The following is a 20,817-nucleotide window of genomic DNA, read 5'->3' as shown; positions in this document are numbered from 1 at the left end:
GGGCTTCACAGAGATGGAGAGCCCAGGGAAGGTATTGGGCTGAATTCCCCCACCCCAGCACAAGGCGGGGCCCTGCCCCCTCCTCTTGCCCCAGGAAATTCACCCTGGAAAGGGCAGCAGGCTCTTGGAACAAGGAAGCTTTAGGTTCCTTCTGGGACTCCAGAGGAGGCTGGCTGGGTGAGGAATGAATCACACCCGCTCTGGGTGGAGCCAGCCAGCTCCAGGCCACCTGGCAGAGCAGAATTTGTGGGTTACTTGTACCATTGCAAACCCTGCTCAGGGTGGATTTCCCTCAGCCTGGGTACTGTCAGCAAACCAGGGGTGCAGAGAGCCTGTTGCCTGAGGTAGTGCCATGCCCTCTCTAGATGCAGCTGGTGGGAGCCTCTTCTCCCCAGAGAGGATGTGGGGCAAAGCCTCTCCACAAGAACCAGGATCTGGGCTGCGTTTGCTGGTAGCACATTGTGCCTTGTGGCAATTAGGGCATTTTCCAGGTGACGCCCAGAAAACACAGACTGGTCCCACGTCTCCCAGCTCTCTCACCCCTAGTGCAAACAGGGTGCCTGTGAGGCTGAATGTTTCTCCTGGTGGCTCTTGGTGATCCAAGTGAAGGACACCAGGAACTCCTGGGCTCCGGCTTGCCAAGCCCTGCCTGGGTGTCTGCAGGGGCGGGTTCTGCCTGGGTGCTCTGTGTATGCCTGGGTGACATCGGGGTGAGAGAACTAGCAGTATGATGGTGTTCCCCACATGGGCTCTCCCTTCTTCCTTCACTTCAGGATGTTCAGGAAGATCAGACCCAGCCTGCACAGAGCAGCCCGCACCCGGACGGGCCGGTCACCGCTACCTCAACTCCGCATACGGTCACAGCCACAAGCATCCGGACAGAGAAGGCTGTTCCAAACAAGAGTCTCCTGGACTGGTTAAGACAGCAGTCGGACTACACACTCGAAGTCCCCGGCTTCAGCACAGTAAGAGTGACCCTCTGGGGGGTCTCAGGCTTCAGTACATCAGGTCTAGATGCTGCCTCCTTCCTGTCTGCCTTAGATCCAGATGCAAGGGGTGGGGCTGGTCTCCAGAGCTGCAGGTATCTCCTGTTTTGCAGGGCTAATGTACTTCTTTGCACACCCAGGGCAAAGACACTTGAATAGCTGCACATTCCTGGTAGATGGCATTGACACCTGCGGTCTGTTTGCTGGCTCCTGCCACAAGGATTTGCTGCTCAGTGATGTTGAGGGACTAGGTCAGCACCTCAAAAAATGGGTGGGGAATGGGCAGAGCTGTGAATCTAGGTTCCCCCCGAAATTGTGCCTGCAGCTCCCATCTCATCTGGGTCACTGTGGATGACAAAGCACAGCTAAGTCAAAGGAGACTTTCTGTAACCGAGCAGAAGGCAGCAGGCATGGCCCTACTCAGCCCTGTGAGCTGCTAATGAACCTCAAGGCATTGAAGTAGGAGGAATTTGCAAGTCTCAAGCCAGACAGCCCATGAGGGCAAATCAAAGTGCCCGAGGTTTGGGTGTGTCACTTTCCCAGGGAACAGTGCCTAGATTAGCAGACAGCACCAACACCAGGCACAGCTTGAGCTTGTCCCAGTATCTGATCCTTACCCATCGTTCAGTAGCCAGGCCTGGTGTTCAGCTCTGATAGCTTCTCTCTGTTCCCTGCACTAGCACATGAGCTCATATAGATAATTATATGGAGAGAAAAGAGGTTATTTTATCTTCATATTTGGCACTGGTGTGACCCCTGCTGGAATACTGTGTCCAGTTCTGGTGCCCACAATTTAAGGATATTGATAAATTGAAGAGGGTTCAGAGAAGAGCCACCAGAATGATTAAAGGAGGAGAAAACCAGCCTTATAGCGATAGACTCGAGAGCTCAATTGAGAAGGTTAAGGGGTGAGTTGATCACAGTCTGCAAGTACCTACATGGGAACAAATATTTAATATTGGGCTCTTCTGTCTAGCAGAAAAAAGTCTAAACCTGAGCCAGTGGCTGGAAGTTGAAGCTAGACACATTCAGACTGGAAATAAGGTGTACATTTTTAACAGTGAGAACAATTTGCCAAGGGTTGTGGTGGATTCTCCATCAGTGACAGCTTTTAAATCAAGATGGGCTGTTTTTCTAACAGACCTGCTCCAGGAATTATTGTTTGGCAGGTCTCTGGCTTGTGTTGTGGAGGTCAAACTAGATGATCATGATGGTCCCTTCTGGCCTTGGAATCTACGAATTGGGCTAGCCACAAAACCACAAGCAAAAACCAAGAGGGGAGAGAACATAATTTCTTGCCTTTCAACGTGAAATGAAGATGAAATTTGAAACCGTCGTGCTCTGAGTGTCTGAGGAAAGCTCCTCTGATCACCCATCCCCACTTGTGTGTCTATTTCTGTTATCCAGGATCTATGGGAGGACAGACAGGAGAGGAGCATGTGTTCAGAACACGCCAGACCTGTTCTCAGAAGCTCATAAACACCCAACTCTTCTTCCAACAGGCTGGTTATTCATATTTTGGCTCATTTAGCCTATAAAGTAGTTCACTAATCTGAACGCAGACCATGAAACATTATGGAAAGGGAATCAAGAGAGATACTGATGATGTCTATAAAAAAGCCGTGTCTTAGTGCCAAGGGATTGTGCACCTGGAACTGCAGCCTGAGGTGTGTAAAGATTCCCTTAGAACTCAGAGCACAGGCAGTGAGTGGCTCCTGAGGCGGATGGGTACATTAGCATGACCAGCTGCTTAGAACTGAGAAACCCAGAATTTGCAGGCAGAGCAGTGGGGCTCTAGTCATAGCCCAAAGAAACCTCACCAGGGGCATGCACCAGGCGAGATTCTGAGGAGTCCTGAAGCAGTGGCACTCAACACACGTGAGTGTGGGGGGCCTTCTGCTACCTTGCCACTCTCCCTGTCCTGTCATGGAGGCAGCCAGAAGTTCTAAACTGCACCCTAAGGGGCTGTTCTGCCAGTGAGTACTACTGGAGCACTGTGCATCCCAGTCATCCCTGTGCCTGCGCTGCTGTAACACCGGCTCTGTGGGATTCCCCATGTGGGGGCAATCCTCACCTGTCTGGTAAGGGCAGCTTTACTGTGCTTTGTACTCCTTTGACAGTACAGACTGGCTTCACTGAAGGCCAGGACTGGGCCTAGAGCCTTTTCTTTGTAGAAAAACCCTGGTTTCTGACTCTGATTTAGGCAGCTGCATGTTTTTCCTCTTCCTTCCATACATGTGCACTGGCTTACTGCAGCTGTGCAGCTTGCACTCCTGAAGAGCAGTGATCTAGAGTTCACATGGCTCGGAGGGTTTGCAGCGGGTAAAGCTGGAATATCAGCAAGCAAGAGAATGGGATGAAATTAAGCAAAGGAAAATGTAGGCTGAATAACAGGAAAACCTTCCGGACAGCAAATTCTGGAATCAACTTGCAAGGGAAGGGGTGGAGGCACCTCTCATGGGACATTTAAAACAAGGCTGGTGACTAGTCTGTGAAGAGCGGTCCTGGCTCTGGGGGGAGCTCCCTAAAAGGGACCAAGTAGGGCATTTCCCTCTCTGAGTGTCTGAGGTGGGATCGGCTGATGGGCAGATAATAAACAAGGGTCCATGGACACTGACGCCTGTATTAATGTCCCTGATCCACTCCTCTATGATTAGGGGTCTGAGACTGGCGCCTTGTTAGCCCAAAAGCCATAATGCAGAGAAGAGATTGGTCACAATCAAACTGACTCAGGAAATGGGGAAACTGCAAAACTTACAAGTCTTATCCACCTGCTAGATGTGGAAACAGAAGCACAAAGAGATTAAGGGACTTTACGATGGTCACTCAGGAAGTTGGGGCAGAGTCCGACTAGAATCCTGGAATCTTGACTCCCAGTCCTATGCACTAACCATGGGTCCACACTCGCTCCCCTAGACTGGCACTCTGAGAGTAGGAGATCAGGGTTAGGGTTTGTATCTGGAGTACGTCTGGTAGGACAAGCATGACTATTAATTACTTGTATTACCATAGTGGTGAGGTGTCCTAGTTTTGGACCAAGCACAGAACCAAAAGAAGGTCCGTGGCCCAAAGAGCTTCCAATCTAAGGATAAGTAAGACAAGAGACACCAGCTGGTCACAGCCAGATGGCCAGGCATGTGACATGCTGCCACACTGTGGCACATACTGCTGTGCTCTTCCTTTCTGAATTATGGCTGGGACTTTTTAAGGAGATCCAGCATAGTCTTTCTGCTGTGAATTTAGTAACAGGCAGCAATTCTAGGTGTGCAGAGACATCAGTCAGAGATGGAGTAGTTACTTTTGCTGTGCCTCAGCCTAGACTATCTTCAGACCTATCAAAATAGATTTGCCCTCATCCAAAAAGCAGAGCTGTGGAGTGGGGCCTGCACAGATGCCCCTCCCTCACACCATCAGCTTGGCTTGGCCATTTTCCCTCCCAAGTTTCTAGCCACCCATTCTCATTAATGCTCTCTTATTTGCCTTCTAGAGTTTTTCAGACAAGCCCAAGCAGAGGAGGCAGCGCTGCAAGGACCCCAGCAAACTGGACATAAACTCACTCACGGGAGAGGAGCGGGTACCTGTGGTCCATAAGGGTACAGGACGGAGGGTAAGCAAAGACATTTGCTGTGCTTGGGGTCCTTGGTCTGCATAGAAATAGTTAGCAGAGACCCAGCTGTCCCACCTGGATTTTAAATCCTGAGAAGTAGGTAGGATGGTAACCAAAGTCTGTAATACACACATGGATCTGTACCACTCTCAGAGCCACAAGTGTGCCAGGGGGATACCAACCTACTGACAATAATTAACTGACTCAGCAGAGTAGATATAGACTGTTCTTTGAGTGCTTCCTCATGTCCATTCTAGTATAGGTGTGTGTGCGTCGCGTGCACTGTCGCTGGAAGACTTTTTTCCCCCCTGACGAAGTGGGTATTCACCCACGAAAGCTTATGCTCCAATACATCTGTTAGTGTATAAGGTGCCACAGAACTCTTTGTTGCTTTATGCCAATAAGTGACCCCCATGACAGCTCTTTGAAATACCTGGGAGGGGCACATCCAAGGAAAGTGCTGGATTTGTAGGAATTTCAAACCAAGAACAAAAAAGAGAAACAATCCATTGAAATTCCTCCTCTTGGAGGGGGCATTTTGCCCCGCTTTGGAGCTGCAGCCTGACCTAGCACCAAGCACTTCCTTGACCAGGAGTGTCCTGGCATCCATTAGGGAAACCCAGCATGGACCAGGCTCCCTGGTGCTGACCTCCTCCCAGCACGCTTCTTTGGCACCCAAGAGGTCGGCGCCAACAGCACGACACTGTTCTCCATCACCAGTGCCAAAGAAGAGGACAGAAAAGTTGGAATGGTGGCGTTCCCCTGTGAGAAAGACCATAGACTGAGATCTGTGGGGGGCCACTCTCAATCAGTTGCAATCCAACCAGCTCTGTTGACTCCGGCCCCAGGGGAGGAACCCGTTGAGTCGAGTACCAATGGACTCCTCACAAAGGATGAGCCAAGAAGGGGACACGACCCTGACAGCACCATCAACGCCAGAGGCATATGAGGCAGCATGGAACCTTCTAACTCTCCCAGCACTGCCATCCCCCCCAAGCTAAGGTCCGCAGGGGACAATGCAGGCACCGCAAGGCCCAGTTCCAAGAGAGCAAGCACCAGTCCTGGGCAAGCCTGCAATGATGGTGAGGCACCGCCCTCTCTCCCACTCATCATCAAGAGACTCGACACCACAGACACGCTCGCCACAGTGACACTGCACCTTGCCCCAACACCAGTCACAGTCTCGGTGCCGCTCCAAATCACAGCACCACTTTCCGTTGCAACACCATTCTCTACCATGATGCCGCTCTCCATCATGGTACAGTCATTCGGCGCCAAGGAGCAAGGCACCGCCCTGGTCGCCTAGGGAATGGGTCCTCGAGCTCCGAATTGCAGGCAGAGTCGTACGCCTGACGAGGGAGCAGACTCTGGGCGGACCATAGATGCCCAGCTGACATGGCCCAGGGACTTGCTCCGCCAGTATGGGCCCCTGGACAAATGGCAGATGCCACCTCAGTGGCCGATGTTGACCCCTTGGCTGCACATGGTTCAGGGCTCCCACAGGGGACACTCACTCTCAGCACCCTCTGAGATGAGGGCGCTCCCTCCATCCCTGTCGGAAAGGGGTTCCATTCCCGGGGCAGAAGTCCAGGACTCTCAGATCACACCTGCGGGAGACCCGTCAGCACCGGATGACATACAAGGCCCGGTGACAGTCCAGGCCTCTTCGTCATCCTCCCCTGACGAGGAAATGACGGATATAGCCATAGCCCCAATGCAGGATGACTACAAAGCCCACAGGAGCTCCTGCGTCAGATGGCTCAGAATCTCAACCTCCAAGTGGAGGAGATTGCGGAATCAGCCCCGGCCTTGGTAGACATTCTGACTCCCTCAGGTCCGGCGAGAGTAGCCTTGCCCCTGACTGAAGCCATCCTACAGCCTATAAGGGCATTGTGGCAGACCCTGGCCTCTCTCCAGCCCATGGCTAAACGGGTGAAGAGGAAGTATTTCGTCCCCCATAATGGCTGTGAATATTTGCACACCCACTCCTCACTGGGCTCCCTGGTTGTTGTTGCGGCCAACGAGAGGGAAAGGCAAGGACAGCAGGGACTATTGCCCAAAGCAAAAGAGGCCAGGAAACTGGACCTCTTAGGGAGAAAAGTTTACTCCATGGAAGGTCTTCAGTTAAGGATTGCAAATCACCAGGCCCTATTTAATCAGTATGACTTTAATTCCCGGTCAGCCATGCAGGAATTCCAAGAGCTCCTGCCATCGGATTCTAGGTCAGAGTTTGCGGCCATGGCAGAAGAAGGCAAGGCCATAGCCAAGGCATCCCTCCAGGCAGCCTTGGATGCCGCGGGCGTAGCAACCCGAGCAATGGTCACAGGGAGTGCTGAGGCGAAGCTCCTGGCTTCAGTTGTCTGGCCTACCTTATGAGGGTAGGGATGGTGTCCCTAGCCTCTGTTTGCCAGAAGCTGGGAATGGGCGACGGGATGGACCACTTGGTGATTACCTGTTCTGTTCATTCCATCTAGGGCCCCTGGCATTGGCCACTGTCGGAAGACAGGATACTGGGCTAGATGGACCTTTAGTCTGACTCAGTATGGCTGTTTTTATGTTCTTATGATCTCCCGTTCAAGAGACAGTCCCTCTTCTCAGAACAAATGGACACCCAGCTTTATAGCCTAAAAGAGTCGAGGGTGACCCTGAAGTCATTGGGCCTCCACACTCTGCCCCATCCCAGAAGCATCGTAAGCCTCAGCCCATGGGCCATTTTTACCTGCCACATCACCAGCAGAGGCAAGACTTCGTATGAAAGAGGAGTAAGGGGCTCTGGAAAAGAGAGGCCCTTCATTCCTCATCAGCCTCGACATCTGCGCCCACAAAACAACTGTCGGGCAATAAACAAAACTTTTGAGGATGCACCCGAGGACAGTGCACCAGTTCAGAACCTGAATCTTACCCCTATGTTTGTGGACCATTTGTCCCACTTTTACTGGGCACGGGCCAACATCACATCCAACTGATGGGTGCTCTGCACGGCAGAAGTGGGATATACCGTGCAGTTTATTTCTTCCCCTCCTTCCCACCTCTCTTCCCCATCCCTCTTCAAGGACCCTTCTCACGAAAATCTTCTGGCCGAGGATATGCAGTCACTCTTAAGGGCGGGGGCAGTGGAGGAGGTTCCCATGGAGCTAAGAGGCAAGGGGTTTTACTCCCACTACTTCCTGATCCCAAAATCCAACGGGGTTCTCAGGCCTGTCCTAGACCTCAGGAACCTAAAAAAGTTCTTGAAGAAGCTGAAGTTCCACATGGTCTCTCTGGCCTTGATTATTCTTTCCCTAAATCCAGGGGACTGGTATGCCACCCTCGACTTGAAAGACGCATACTTTCATATTGCTATTTTCCGAGACCACAGAAAATATCTTTGATTCGTGGTAAACCAGAACCACTATCAGTTCACAGTGCTGCCTTTTGGCCTGTCGGCAACTCCAATGGTATTTACGAAATGTCTGGCTTCTCTCGGGAGACGAGGGGTGCAGGTCTACCCATACTTAGACGACTGGCTGGTCAGGGGCTGGTCCAGGGTACTTGTGGAACAACACGTGGGCCTCGTACAGTTCACTTTCAGGAACCTGGGATTCCTGGTCAACGAACACAAGTCTAACTTCATGCCCGTCAAGAGGATAGAATATATAGGAGCAATTCTTGATGCGAATCAGGTGAGGGCCTTCCTGCCGGAGAACCATTTTAGGGCCATTGTAGCTCTTATACAAAGCCTGAAAGCATGCTCCACCACCATGGCAAGGAGCTGTTGGAAGCTCCTGGGGCACATGGCCTCTTGCACTGTGCAGCATACACATTTCAGACTGCGCCCTCTCCAACTGTGGCTGGTATCAGTGTACATATCAGGTTGTCACCCACTAGACAGAGTGGTCTCACTTCCACCAGCGACACTCAAAGCCCTTCAGTAGTGGCTGGAGCGAGACACAGTGTGTACCGGCGTTCCCTTCACAAGGCCCACACCTTCGATGGAGCTACTCACAGATGCCTCCCACAGCCCTCATCCACAAAGTTCTGCTCAAGATCAGAAAGGACAAGGCTCACATGATTCTCATAGCACCAGCATGGAGGCAACATTGATTCAACACATTGCTGGACCTCTCAATAGACACACCAGTCAGCCTTCTAATGTTGCCAGATCTGATCTCCCAGGAGCACGGCCGCATGCTCCACCCGAATCTAGAGTCCCTGCACCTGAGGGCTTGGAACCTTCGTGGCTGAGTGAGATGGAACAGTACTGCTCGGCGCCAGTACAAGTCATCCTTATAGGTAGTAGAAAGCAGTCAACCAGAATGGCCTACCTAGCAAAGTGGAAAAGGTTCTCCTTGTGGTCACTTCAGAAAGGGGTCCCCCCCATGGAGACCAGGCTGCCCTTTATCCTGGATTACCTGCTTTACCTGAAGAAAGAAGGTCTTGCAATATCTTCCATCAAAATCCACTTAGCTGCAATCTCGGCGTTCCACCCATCGGTGAATGGCAGATCAGTTTTCTTCAACCCGATTTATGCTCAGTTCCTTAAGGGATTAGATTGCCTGTATCCACAGGTGCACCAGCTTCTGGCCCCCTGGGATCTCAACCTGGTGCTATCTTGGTTGACAGGCCCCCATTCGAGCCATTGGCAATGTGTCCCTTGATTTACTTATCCTGGAAGACTGCCTTCCTGGTGTCCATCACCTCAGCCAGGAGGGTTTCAGAGATCCGGGCACTCACCGCCTAACCTCCGTACACAGTCTTCTTCAAGGACAAAGTTAGGCTTCGCCCACACCCGTCCTTCCTTCCGAAGGTGGTCTCCCATTCCCACAGTAGTCAGGACATCTTTCTCCCAGTCTTCTATCCCAAGCCCCATAAAAATAGACAGGAGCAGAAGCTGCACTCTGGATGTTAGATGTGCCCTGGCTTTTTACAGAGAAAGGACCAGACCCTTTTGGAAGTCCACCCAACTGTTCATTGCTGTCACAGAAAGGATGAAGGGGAACCCAGTCTCGAGAGGGATAGCTCAGTGGTTTGAGCATTGGCTTGCTAAACCCAGGGTTGTGAGCTCAATCCTTGAGGGAGCCATTAAGGGATCGGGGGGAAAACTGTCAGGGTCAGTACTTGGTCCTGCTAGTGAAGGCAGGGGACTGGACTTGATGACCTTTCAAGGTCCCTTCCAGTTCTATGAGATAGGTATATCTCCATATAACCATCTGCAAGTGCTATGACCTGATGAAGGTGGCTCCCTGTAACAGAGCCTCCTTGGTCCTGCTTCTGTCTCAGTCGACAAACTAAGTAGAGACTCTCGTGCTGGTCCAACACCTTGTGCAGTTTATTTATAAAGGAGGCCCACCACCTTCACAACATACATGGTACCTTTAACAAGCAGGGGCGAGCACTCTCTCTCTCCCTCTTACTGCCTGCTTCCCACCTTTTTACCTCCTTCCTGTGCCTATTTGTGGGCTCTGGCTAATGGCTTAATTAGCCTTTCTGCCCTGTCCCACCCACAAATTAGGCACTGCTCTATTTAGTCAGCTCCAATCTGCTATGCCTGATTGGACCTGCTGTGAACAGAGTGCTGACTCAGGCTTTCATACCTAGCACTCTGTCACACACCTTCCCCCCTTATCTAACCACAAGGTTCTTCTTTCCCTGTGCTCTGCCTCCCTTACCGGAGGGGCCACCCTCTCTATCTCCAGGGCAATCATCTGGGTTTCCCTTGTGGGGTTTGTTCATCCCCCACCCACAGACCTCTCACCATGTGGCGGGCGAATACCCCCCATAGCTCTGTAGCAGCCCATTGGTCTTCACACTAGGGGCATCCCGGGGGGTTACTCCTCTCATTCTCTCTCTTTGCATCTGGCAGGGGATCAAGGTTACTCCCCTCATCCCCTGGATCACCCAGGGCACCAGGTTCCCTCAAGTCTCCAAACTGTGCCTGGGTTTCTTGTCTTGGGGATTCTGTCGCAGGGAGCTCCATTGACCCCGTGACCTCTACTAAGGAGTTTGGGCTGTCTGTCCCCCCGTACCTCCTTCCTTACTTCCCTGGGATATCTCTTGTCTCCAGATTCAGGCTTTGTTGTCTAGGGGTCGCTCCTGCTTCTTTTTTGGGGTTCTTCCTCTCCCTCCCTCCCCCGGTTCTCCTTTTCCTAACGTGGGATTCCTCCCACCACCTCGCTTCCCAATGGGGAAGGGACTCTAATCCGTGCCCAAGACAACCAGATAAGGCAGTCCCTCCATTACCCCAACTTGTTTCCACCAAAATCTTCCCGGGACCTACAGGAGCACCTGGGCTATGGGGCAATTCCTCTTATCCCCATGGACACACTCTGTGTCCATAGTTGCTCCTGGAATTATCCAGTGAGGCTTCACCAGCTCCCTCTGTACAAGAAAGCAAGCTGAGGCCATATCCACAAGGCCCTTCTGGAGTTTCCTCTCCACCATCACAGAAATGGTGAACAGTTTTTGCCCTTTTATCTTTCCATCCGCCCTGGCCCAGCCACAAAAGTTGGCAAAATCCATGTACAGGCAGGCCTCTTTCATCTGTCCAGATTGTCCACATTGCAAATAATGGGTCGAGTCCCAGCTGGAACTCCGGGGTTCTTCCTGTCCATGCCCCTTCCTGCTGTGGGTTCTTCAGTCTTTCTCCCCAGCTCTGGATCCTTATATGGTTGCCCATCTTTCCTGGGAAAGTCTGCCTCTGCATACTCCTCTGTCAGTTTCATGGCAGCATCCACTGTGCTCAGTGGATGTTGCCTCACCCACACGCATATGTTCTCGGGGAGGCCCTGAAGGAACTGTTCTAATACCAGAGTGTCCATTATTTCCACCACCATTTGGGTATCTGGTCTCAACCAGCGCGTGGCCCAGTCCATCAGTCTTTGGGCAAATGCCAGGGGCCATAAACATCCGTCAACCTTGCTGATCTGAACTTTTGGCAGTACTTCCCAGTAGACAGCCCCTCCCGATCCAGGATGGCTGCCCTCACTGTCTCATATTTTTTGGCCTGCTCCTCATTCGGCCATATAGGCCGCTTGGACTTCTCCTGACAGATAGGGAGTGAACCGCAGGGCCCAAGTTGCTCTAGCCCAACCTGCACTGACAGCTACCCTCCCCTCTCAAAAGTGTCCAGGAATGCATCTGGGTCATCTGCAGGGCCCATTTTACATAGTCCAAGGTTCTGTGTTCGGGCACCATCTCCCACCGGGGAAATTACCACCTTCTGTAGGAGCTGCTGCTGGAAGCTGGCTTATTCCCTTATGAAGTCCTGCAGGCTTTTCTGCTGCTCTGCCTGCCAGGCAAGCAAAGCCTGTCTCTCCATGTGGTGGGATTGTTGAAAACCTTGTTGGGCCTTCTGCATCTCCTCTTGTTGTTTTACCAGCCATTGCAGGGTCTCCTCCTTTGCCCAGGCCACCAAACCCTTGTTCTGGCTCAGATCCCAGACAAGGCCCCATGTGTAACAGGGCCTCCTTGGTCCTGTTTCTGTCTCAGTCGACAAAACTACTCAGAGACCCTTGTGCTGGTCCAACACCTTGTGCTGTTTATTTATAAAGGAGGCCCACCACCTTCACAACATACATAGCGCATTTAACAAGCAGGGGAGAGCAATCTCTATCTCTCTCTTTTACTGCCTGCTTCCCACCTTTTTACTTCCTTCCTGTGCCTATTTGTGGGCTCTGACTAATGGCTTAATAAGCTTTTCTGCCCTGCCCCGCCCCGCCCACAAATTAGGCAGAGCTCTGCTTAGTCAGCTCCAATCTGCTTTGCCTGATAGGAGCTACTGTGAACAGAGTGCTGACTCAGGCTTTCATACCTAGCACTCTGTCACATTTCCCCACACTTAGCGCACTCCATGAGATCACAGGCCTCATCAGCGGAATTCCTGGCTCATGTCCCAGTCGTAGATATCTACAAGGCAGCGACCTGGTCTTCCATCCACTACGCATTACACCATCACTCAATAGGCAAGAAGCGATGCAGCCTTCAGTACAGCGGTCCTCCAGTCCATGTCTTGCAGAAACTCCAATCCTACCACCTGACTGATTGCTTGGGAATCACCTATATTGTAACAGACATGAGCAAGCACTCAAAGAAGAAAAGACAGTTACTAACCTTTCCATAACTGTTCTTCAAGATGTGTTGCTCATGTCTATTCAACAGCCCATCCTCCTGCCCTTCTGTCAGATTTACTGGCAAGAAGGAACTGAGGAGGAAGCAGGTTGGTAGGTACTTATATACTGTGCCATGAAGGCACCACTCCAGGGGGCACTAGAGTCGACCTGACAGATACCACTAGGGGGAAAAAAGTCTATATTGGAATGGACATGAGCAACACTTCTCGAAGAACAACGGTTACAGAAAGGTTAGTAACCATCTTTTCTAGATACACACACTCACCAAGGCACATGGGTCCCACAACAGGAAAGCAATTCAGCATTCAGCTTAAAGCTTCAGGATCAAAGTAATGCCTGCTGTTGGCTGCAGGGGCTAATTTGATCCTTACTTGTCAATTTCCTGGGGTTATTTCAAAAACTGTCATTTTTTGATGTGGTGCAAATGTCTTTGTTTTGTCCCTGATTGAGAAGTGCAAGAACAGCATGTAAATCCTCTTCCAAGTCCTGGGCAGAGCCATGCTGCGTGCAAGCAGTGGGCAGGTTCTCAAGCGTGTTCTCTCACTTGTTGCAAAAATGTTGAGAAAGCAGCACAAAGTCTGAGTCAAGATCATGGTTTTTTCTCTGCAGTGCGAACCCCAGTGTGACAGGAGAAGGCGAGTCTCAGGCAGCTGAGTTCTTGTATCTTCTCCTTACAGTGAGGAAGGACTTTAACTTGCCCTCAAAATTCCATTTAAAACAAACCCATGTGATTGGGGCAGGTGACTTTAAAAATAATCACTTAATTAAAAATCAAACTGGTGAGTTAGAAAAACATTGGCTCAGCTCCCCTTGTGCTTCCCTGTGCTCCAGCAGGGAGACTACCATCAGACAGAGCTGGTGAGTTTCAGGCCAGCTTCTGAGCATCCCCCTCACAAAAGCCACTATCACCACAACTTGTCCTCTCATTGGCAGGCTTAGCAGGGAGGCCAGAGATGGAACAGGCCCTCGAGACTGAACTTCCCTCTCTCCACAGGTCAGGGCTGAGCCACAGTGGCTGGGAGCAGCACAGAGGAAGCTTGCAGTCAGCACCAATACAGACATTCACTGCACTGGCCACTGCAAACACAGAGTCAGACGGGCCCTGCCCCAAAGAGCTGACAGTCCAGATAAATAGAAGAAGCAAATGCTCTTATCCCTGTTTGCCAGATGGGGGACAAAGACACAGAGAAAAAGTGACTTGTGCCAGGTCTCAGTGAGTCGCTGGCAGAGGAGCACTGGCTTCTGTTCCTGGCTGAGTGCTAGTACAGAGCCTTCGGCATGAGATCCTTCCTCCCAGTGACAAAATTCTCAGTGACGTAGACAGGAGTAGGCCCAGGCTGTGCACCTCACTGGACACCACGCACTGTCTGCGGGTGAAACTTGGGTTGCTGATGCCACAAAACTCCAGGCTGTTTGGTTTTAAGAAATGATCATAGCTGTCGAGTGTTGGGGAGCAGTGGTAATGCCCCCGAACAGGGAGGCCAGCTGCACTTCATCTATGTGTACTCCTAGAAGGTTAATCATATTTCTTATGTAACTTTGCATAACTCTTTCTGGAACAGAGGTCATCCTTTTACTGTGTTTTATAGTTAGGGGGAGCCATGGCACCAGCATTGAAGGAATTGCCAAGGTGGCTTGATGCAAACTTGGAGTATGCTGTTGCAGCAGACTGGGCTGACATTGTTAAGCTTTCAGTAAGTTAGAGCTTTTGGAGAAATCTGTATCATGTCATCTTTTCTTTCTCCTCCCCATCCCCACCCCCTTTTTTCCAAGGAGGGTCCCTGAATTGGAAGGCAGGGCCTCAGTTACACACATGGGAGGGAATATCTACAGGACCAACTCTGCCTGGTGTGGCCAAGTGACAACTCAGGGAGGAGCTGAGCACCCTGCAGATTGGTGATGGGTGGATAGGAAAAGTGGAAGAGGAAATATTTAGCAGTGATGGGAACAGGAGGAGGCAAGTTTAGGCTAAATATCAAGAAAATCTACTGGACAGAAAGATTTAAAACTTGGGATGTTTAGAAATGACTAGACAAGGCACTAGAGATGTTGTAGAGGGAACACTCGTGCATGGGGCTGGACTGGGACGGGAAACGGACAAAATGTGACCAAATGGGTCAGATTTTCAAAGTGGCCTCAGCTCAGCTTCTGTATCAACTCCTGCAAATTCCACATTTGCTAAGGAACATGCAAGTTTCATGGCCTAACAGGCCTTATGTGCAGGGAGGCACTTTTCAAAATTTGCCCCACTATTTTTTCTGTTCCTAATCTCTGAGTCACTGCCCCAATGAGCAACAAACTGCCATGGGTGGGAGCTCTTACTTCCCTTGGACAGGGATCGCAAGGAGATTCAGCTGGTGTTTGGGTGGGGTTACTCCATTTTCATGTGGCCCCATTCTCTCTCCCCCCTCCCCCCCCTTCTTGGTTGTGGAGTTGTGTGTGGCACTCATGCTGGGTTGGGAGGTGGGAGGAGAGCATGGGCAGTATGAAGGTTTATGCTGCTCTACAATTGGCACTAGAGAGTGACAGACTGACCCATTCCCTCAAGAAACAAAGAGCAGCCAGGCAAGGATGGTGCCAGCTCCACCAGCCCAGAGAGCAAGCCTCCAGTGCAACGTCTATCTCACACTGAGTCATTAGGCTTCCTTCAGGGGCTGGGTTTGGCATTTATTGTATACATTTTCAAGAGGCAACCTCCACTTGTGCCCACACTTTGCTGATGCCAAGGCCTTCATGCCTGCTAACTGTTGTGTGCATCCTTTCAATTAGCTTAACACTTGCATGTCTGTTAGCATCTGCACTCCCACAAGCAAGCATTAGCATGGGGCGATGTTTGCACCTCCCAAGTCCAGGCACACACATGTGCACACAGTTTGCCACACGCACAGGTGGAGGCTGAGTAGAAAATTTACCCTTTTATGTGCAGTAGCTGTGCCATGTGAACCTCCAGCATATTTTGATCCAGCCTGCAGGACACATGCAGTGCATGGAGCTCCTACCCTTTTCAAGTCTAAATGCAAAATGTTTCCATTTAAATATGCATCATTTGCAACCTATTTGCTATCCTGAAACCCCAAGAATTAAGTGTAAGAGGAAAGATACTAAAATGTTTGTGCTAAGAATGCTGGATAACAGGTTTTATTTCTATTCTGTAGATGCTCCTAGGTTATTTTGTAATTTAAACAAACACAGTCACACCAGGCTGTGTGTGTAGGTTAGCCCTATGTCTGGGGGTCCAGAAGACCCTTATTGTTTAATATCTATACAAAACGGTTTGAGCCATACATTAAAGCTCTAAGTAATGGGTGAGCTCCAGAAAATAAGCACACACTGTTCGCATGTGCATTTTTTGCAGCTTTGCTGTTGTGCAGGGCTTTGAAAATTTGGCCCTTAAAGTCTAAAAAATAATGTTTTTCACTTGGTGATGCAGCCAGAATTCAAGCTGGGATGGTAACTGATTTAGCGTCACTGACTCTGGGCTGCCCCTGTGCTTTTGATGTCATTAAAGATGTCAGTTCTCAGTAACAGAACTCACCCACCCAGGAAGCTCAGGAAAAGCAGAAATTGTACTGTCTAGACAGAGCAAAAAGTGCTTTCTCCTCTCCTCCCCGTGAGCTTTTGGACTTCTCTGCAGCATCATGCCAGGGGCAGGGCGGGAGGTGTTTTGCACTGACAGCATCCCTTTGGTGAAAGTTCTCTATCCCTCTCAAATCCCATCTTCAGAACCATACCAACAGGGGCTTGTGTGTTGCTACCTTTGGGAACACAGGTGTAAGCACATGACTACAAGCTGAGTTTTCTTTGGGGCTACTATAACCTTTGGGCTTTTTCTGTTTTGTTTGTCACTTTCAGGGATTCCTCCCAGAAAGCAAGTTCAATCGTATCCTAACTGAGCCTGTGCTCCGAGACACTGGGCCCCGTCGAAGAGGGAGGAGGCCAAGAAGCGAACTTATTAAAGCCCCTGGTGTTGTATCGGATTCTTCTTCTGGAATGGGACCGTTATTCATGAATGGACTTATTGCTGGAATGGATCTAGTGGGACTTCAGAACATGAGAAACATGCAAGGCATCCCTTTAACTGGGCTGGTTGGGTTTCCTGCTGGATTTGCAGCAGTGCCTGCTGGTGAGGATGTCAAAAGCACCCTAAGTATGTTGCCTATGATGCTGCCAGGCATGGCTACTGTACCGCAGATGTTTGGTGTTGGAGGACTTCTCAACCCACCAATGACAACTACTTGTACTTCAACTGCTCCAGCTTCATTAACAAGCACAACTAAAAGTGGTACATCAAATATGGGAAAAGCTACTGAGGACAAACAAAGTAGCCAGGATGTGAAAAATGAACCTCTGTCTGAAGACAAACCTGGTCCTAGTTCATTTTCTGATCAGACAGAATCTGCAATAACTACCAGTAGTCCTGTAGCTTTTAATCCATTTCTTATCCCAGGAATGTCCCCTGGACTGCTCTATCCATCTATGTTTCTTTCCCCTGGTATTGGCATGACATTGCCAGGCATACAACAAACCAGACACTCTGAGGCAACAAATCTAGAAAGCCAGAAGCGGAAGAGAAAGAAAGCTAAAGGGGAACCAACAAATCCAGAACCAGAAACTGTCTCGCTGTCTGAAAAAGAAGCTGCAAACAGTCAAAACTGTACAGAGCAAACCCAATCTTTGTCATCAGAGAAAGAACATGACCTACAAGTGGAAGAGAAGGAGTTAAAAGAAATTAACAATACCAATTAGAATTTTTGTTTCATTAAGAAAAAAGATTGTGGCTTGTAAGTTTCTTATCCCATAAATATTTGTTACTTACCCTCCTGCCCGCTCTTCACCTTCATAAAACCTGTGTTTCCATGAGTAATATTATCTACCTAATTCCCTGTAAGAAAACTATGGTGACATATTATATGTTAATAGTTGCAGGGTCTTGCCACTTTATTAGATAAACAGTGTTGTCTAGTTAGTATGGGAGGCACAGAATTCTTCTTCTGTTATCCAGTTGTTCATCCCAACCAACAATAGTAAATACAGCACTTGGTCACCCCCAAAATTGCTCATTTATCTGGGGAAAAAGAAAAAAGCAGAACCGGAGCAAAAGAAAGTACTTTCATCTCTTGATCTCAATGCAGACAAGGATATTTCTTTTTACAGTGACACTGAATGAATAAAACTGTATTTTGGGGTAAAAAGCACAGCTATAGTAAGTGCTAATGTGTATTTTTGATTTAAAGTATTTCCCTATTTTATCATGGTTACTAGACTAGTAGTATAGACAGAAGTATATAACTAATGATTGAAAATGCATATATTAATTTCTTTTTAAAAAAGCATAACTGGTAGTGATATAATTTCCCCCCCTTTCACTCCTCGGAGTTTTGGAGACAAACTGCAGTAAGTGAAAAGATTACGTAGACTTTATTTTATATTTTTTTTAAACCAAAGTTTTTTTTTATGTTTAGTGGACTTTCAGTTGCCCTTTCCTTGTTAGTTACAAGAACTTTTCCAGCTTGTGCTGAAAAGGTTTTGCACATCTGCATGTCTTTCATTGAGGTTCTTGTACCTAAAGCTACCAGTTACTTCACCGGTCTGCTAGTATTCAGTTCTCATCTATGGCATCAGAAGTCCTGTAAAGAGTTGTTTTTCCAACAATGAACAGGCCACTCATATAATGCTCTTATATGAATACTGAGGCTTTTGAGTTTTTAAATTTTTTTTTTACAGTTCTCCTCCTCCCCCCATAAGTGACATATTTTCTGAAAACAAAAACAAAATAAACAGACAGAAAGCTGTTGGGCTGGCTTTACAATTGTGAGTCCTTTGAGAAGGATTGTTGAGGTTTTCAAAGCTTGTGTTCATCTTCCTTTTCTAGGGTTAGACTGTGAAGAGATTATTTTTGCTTCTTCTTTCCATTCCTCTTTGTTCTATTTGCTGTTGAACAGTGTTTCCCAGCAGTCCCGTTGGCAAATAATTCTACAGTATGCATTTTAAATTAACGGGTTTTTAATGTGATCAGTCCCCCAAACTCTGTGTCTTGAGACACCTCCACAGGTAAACTCCATGTAGTCCTCTCTCCTCACTGCTCCTGTTTAGTTTTTCTTTCACTTGGGCTTGTTCTTATTTGCAGCTCATGGTTTGAGACTTGAAATAAACACTTAGTGGTGCAGCAGTGAAATGGCAGACTGTTTGAGGGAGCTGAAGTGTGCTAGTAATCAGTTTTGCATTTGATTGTCACCATTTACTGTATTTTTTACTTATTTTCTGTTACAGTTTTCCTAATTTATCAGATGGTCCAAATGTTTTGACATAACTATTTCAGTTTGCATTATTTATTTATGATGCTTTTTGTCATTGTCTTTTATACATTTGGGATTATAAATTATGTACATGTTACAATTAGCATCTCAAAGAAGTCTGTTACCCATGACCTAAAAAATTATATTTTCAATGAATTTATTCCCACTTTATTGAATTGGATGCGATTAAAAAAAAAAATTATGTAACTGATCATAATGCAAAAGTCAGATCATTAAATGTGTTCTATTTAATAACACCCTTGTAGCATAGATACTGTATCATTATCGACAGATTTCTTAGAAATGCTGCTATCTCTATTTAACTAACAGTTTGTTCAGTTTTGCCTCCAGTGGAAGCAGAAAGGGTTTTTTCAGCTGTTAAATCCAAAATCAATATAATTTATTTATGTAAAAAAATCACTTGATTGATATATTTTTGAACCTTTTAAGTACTAACTTTCTTTTTACTCAGTAGAACATGTACTTGCCCTAAATCCTTAAAATACAAATGCTATAAAACTTCATATATCTTCAAAGCCTTACTGTGAATGGGTATAGAAATCTCTGCAGAGTCCATTTCTTATATGGGATGGTTGTTTTTCCAGGGTTGCACTCATAAGGAACAGGGTTCAAAGTGAAATGTATTTAACTAGCCAGCATGTTCTTACTTATCAAACATGTATGTTAAGTCTCTGGGTGTTTAGGCTTCTCTTTGGCTGCTATTGTGTGACCCTTTTTGAAATCCGATAGAGAAACTCTGTGGATTATTTACATTGTAAGGCATAAGTGGCTTCTTATTACTTTCCATCATCATATCCTAGAACAAATACCCAGTTTTCACCACTTTCATGGACACTCACACAAACATACGTTTTCCACCAAATGTGCTAACAAAATAAACTGTCTGTGCTCTTGAACATGGATAAAAAGAAAAAGATTTAAAAGTCAAATTTTTATTTTTTTAATTTAGTGACTAGATGATGCTTATCTTTCAAACTTGGCAGAGCCTTGCCACAGATGTATATAATTTTTTCAGCAAATATATGTGAATGTTTGATTCACTTGACTCAGTGCTAAACGTTACTTGCTTTTTTTCTCAGCATGAACAATATCCATGGTTGTTATATACAGCACACCCTCTACAGATCATCCCTCATGTGCTTACTGTGTGTGTGTGGGGGGGGGGGGGGTTGACTAATTGCTGTTGATTCACAGACGTTTCAAGAAAATGAGCTAGTTTACCAACTACGTCCTCAGCTGTGTCAGTAAGTGTTTGCTGCTTCCCCTTCAATTTTGCACACATTAACCTGCCATGCTGCTTGAACAACTAGTGCAATGGAGCAGCCCAAGTTACATAGCAGGCTTAAATGCACCCAACTGAATGGCAGACAGGCAGTTGGTGGTACACAGAGTCTCTACACTGAGGTGCTTCATTAAGATAATCAGTGGGAGCCAAGAGAACTGTTCATAAAATCCAAAGAACCAGTAATAAATCCTTTGCACTTGCACAGCACCACCTTTCCGCAGAAGAGGAGCAGTGTTTAGTTTCTCCTATTGAGATCTTAAGTGTCTCCATTTAAACTTTGTACCATGTTAGTAGGTGCCAAATAAATGCTTGTAATAATGAATCAAAGGATATCATTATGCTTTAGAAAGATAGTGCAATTTCCATTTTGCAGCTAGGTAAATAGATGGACTGAAAAACTAAGGTGATTTATCAACAGTCATAAACAAGTCCAGCAACAGTATTGGCAACAAGTAGAGGAGTCCTAGTTCCCAGGCCCTGCCCTAACCATTGGACACACTCCATTCTTTGGAAT

At 48.0% G+C, this 20,817-nt stretch overlaps 1 protein-coding gene across 1 annotated transcript in view; it reads left to right on the top strand.

Annotated features, from left to right (window-relative positions):
• The window catches only part of CHD6 (chromodomain helicase DNA binding protein 6), a 193,061-nt gene extending 172,997 nt beyond the window's left edge, over nt 1-20,064 (top strand). Inside the window, exons 35-38 of the mRNA XM_026656826.2 lie at nt 774-965; nt 4,474-4,593; nt 14,291-14,395; nt 16,554-20,064. Of these exons, the coding sequence (XP_026512611.1) occupies nt 774-965; nt 4,474-4,593; nt 14,291-14,395; nt 16,554-17,447 (1,311 nt within the window). The 3' untranslated portion in view covers nt 17,448-20,064. The remainder of the gene's footprint in view (nt 1-773; nt 966-4,473; nt 4,594-14,290; nt 14,396-16,553) is intronic.
• Nucleotides 20,065-20,817: the final 753 nt, after the last annotated feature.

Source organism: Terrapene carolina, unplaced genomic scaffold, assembly GCF_002925995.2.
Source record: "Terrapene carolina triunguis isolate 2854851 unplaced genomic scaffold, T_m_triunguis-2.0 Scaffold233, whole genome shotgun sequence".
NCBI lineage: Eukaryota > Metazoa > Chordata > Testudines > Emydidae > Terrapene > Terrapene triunguis.
The sequence above is the reverse complement of the archived record's forward strand: the minus strand, read 5'-3'. Positions and strand labels throughout refer to the sequence as shown.